The following is a 2626-nucleotide window of genomic DNA, read 5'->3' as shown; positions in this document are numbered from 1 at the left end:
TTTTTTTTTTTTTTTTTTTTTTTTGCCTATAACTTGAACATGTCTTTAGGATAAAGTCCCAGAAAAGCAATTAGAATACAAACATTTTAATGGCTCTGTCAAGTTTTTGTCCAAATGAGTAGGAGGCTTTGGTTTTTACATAAGCAAACACTGCTTCGTCAGCCCTGGGTTGAGTTCCTCAAAGACCGGTACTGTATCTTACTGTTTAATTTCTTTTTAACCATAGCATCCAGCCTAGAAGCAACATTGAATGAATATTTGTGGACTGAATGAATGAACAAAAACATTTAAAAATTTGAGACTTCAGGGAAAATATTTAGGCTAGATCTACTGTAACTCTTTTTTTAAAAAAAATCAGAAGATGTCGTATTTCCATTTAGATTTCACTCAGAGATGTGGAGGACGCACCTGAGCCGGGCTCCGTTGTCCTTTCCTTGTCTGACTTAATCCTCACAGCGCCCCCTACAGGTCATTTTCCACACAGCAACAGAACGAAATGCTCAAAACTTAAATCGTATTTTGTCATATCTTGCTTATTCAGAGAGTCCCGGGAGACATCCATCGGTCTGACAAGCCCCCACATTTGGAAGGAAACATGACGTCATCTTTTCTGGGGAGAATGCTAGTTCTGGGGAAGACTCCACTTAGGCGGAGACCAAATTTCCCTCCAAAAACCAGGAATCATGGGAATTTGCTTGAATGTAGTTCAGCTCAGAGTAATGGGTCAATTTAGCCAAACTATGAATCAAAGTTATATAACACTTAAGTAAGCACGGCCCAAGACCCTCAAAAAATACTTTTATTGGTCAAAATTTAGTCTGACTGATATGCCCTGCCACCCTGCATCATGTAACAGAACTCAGAACTCCTCCCCGCCACACACACTTTTCTTAAAGAAAAGTTTATCTACTTATTTCAAAAGCCATCACCCTTATTTTTCAGACTCAGGAGACGCTTGCATAATATCAGAGTGTGTGAGTGGCACCACCAGAATTTATTTGCAGTCCAATGTTCAAGAAACATCGCAGACTCAGGCACCAGGCTTGAACCGCAGCGCCCTCTAGTGGGCAGACGATGGGTTGACTTTTCCAGGAGCCCCTTTCACCTGGGCAATATCTCACCTAACCAGCGCTTTTGTTTCTCACTTTGTCTCCCAGGTGAAGGAGGCCATGCAGAGGATCCACGACCGAGGGAACATCGGCAAGTTAATTCTGGATGTAGAAAAGACCCCGACTCCACTGGTGAGTGGAAAGCAGGGGAATCTGTTGATTTCAACATGAGAGATGGACCAAGAGTCCATCAGGTGCAGGCACAGGTGGGGCAGCTTGTGGGCTCTGGGAGGAGACCAGGGGTAATCACGTGATGAATGCTAAGAAGGAAAGTCTTCAGTGAGAGAACGTTAAGAGCAATCTGAGGGCACCAACAGGAAAGGATAAAAGCAAGAGGTCTGCCTCGGTAACTAACATCCTTTGTTGAATTACAGATGGCCAATGACAGCACGGAGACCAGCGAGGCTGGGGAAGAGGAGGAAGACCATGAGGGTGACAGTGAGAACAAGGAGCGGATGCCATTTATCCAGTAAGCCAGGCCCCAGCAGGAGAATGTAAAGGATGGTCTGGAAGAAGAGGACCCAGCTGAGAAAATTCTTCTGTGCCCCAGTGAACAAATGCCGTAGTCCAGTGCACGTCGTGTTTGTCTGCAGTCAGCTGAGCTAAAAAGCTGTTGATCACTGTTGTTTTTGAAATTAAGTGCCAATCCCACTCCATGCAGTATTATGTCCCTTCCTGATCTGTGCATTTCACTCTCCCCTCTTCCCTGTGTCAAAACCATCCATCTTTGGGTCCTTCTTGACAGTTCCAGAACAGCCTTGCAAATTAATACAAGCCCACAAGCCCAATGCTGAAGAGACCAGACATGGGCAGAGACAAGTTTGGATTGAAAGGTGTTGTCACAGACCACTTTCTAGGTCCTAGAATTCTTCAGGCCAATGATACTTTCTGCTGCCAGTCACCCATGCCTCAACAAGAGCACTTGCCAATTTGGCCGGCAGAAAAAGGGTAGGCCAGGAGATGTTTTTGTGAGCTCCTAAATTTAGAACCTCTCCAAACAGCATTTTTTCTCTCCCATTTGAGAAGCAACTATGGTCAAAGGAATTGAGCCACTCTCCTCTAACCTCTAGTTTTTGATCCTTTCACTGGTTTTCATCCATAAACACAGGGAGGCAGGTGTGAATTTTTCAGGATAGAAGATGGGTCAACAGCCTGAGTCTGAGGACCAGCCACAGAGATTTCTCCACCAAAACCACATCTCATATATATTTTATTTTAATTTTAAGAAAATAACACATATGGGATTAATTCAGAAGTCATTGCTGAGACTTGCCTGTGTTTTCACCCTTGCCATCAGCATTCCCAATTTTTCTATTTTCAATTCCTGGTAGTAAGCAGCCACATTCACTGTGGATCCCCCAGGGAAGGACTCCCTTGCAGACCATATTTCAAAAAAATCAATGAGTATCTTTTTTCTTGCCAAAAGTGTGTTTCAACATGTAGCAAACTTTAGTGATACAAAAAGTGATTGTTCTGCATCTGCTGCCAAATGTGCAGTTCCTCCCCTCTGATACATA

The 2626-nt window shown here is 43.6% G+C and overlaps 1 protein-coding gene across 1 annotated transcript in view; it reads left to right on the top strand.

Moving 5' to 3' along the window:
- VAT1L (vesicle amine transport 1-like) overlaps nt 1-2626 on the top strand; it is a 156199-nt gene that overhangs the window by 151600 nt on the left and 1973 nt on the right. Inside the window, exons 8-9 of the mRNA XM_008570587.1 lie at nt 1158-1241; nt 1484-2623. Of these exons, the coding sequence (XP_008568809.1) occupies nt 1158-1241; nt 1484-1582 (183 nt within the window). The 3' untranslated portion in view covers nt 1583-2623. The remainder of the gene's footprint in view (nt 1-1157; nt 1242-1483; nt 2624-2626) is intronic.

Source organism: Galeopterus variegatus, unplaced genomic scaffold (genome assembly GCF_000696425.1).
Source record: "Galeopterus variegatus unplaced genomic scaffold, G_variegatus-3.0.2 Scaffold617, whole genome shotgun sequence".
Taxonomy (NCBI): Eukaryota; Metazoa; Chordata; class Mammalia; order Dermoptera; family Cynocephalidae; genus Galeopterus; species Galeopterus variegatus.
Note: the sequence above shows the minus strand (reverse complement) of the source record. Positions and strands in the feature narration are given on the sequence as shown.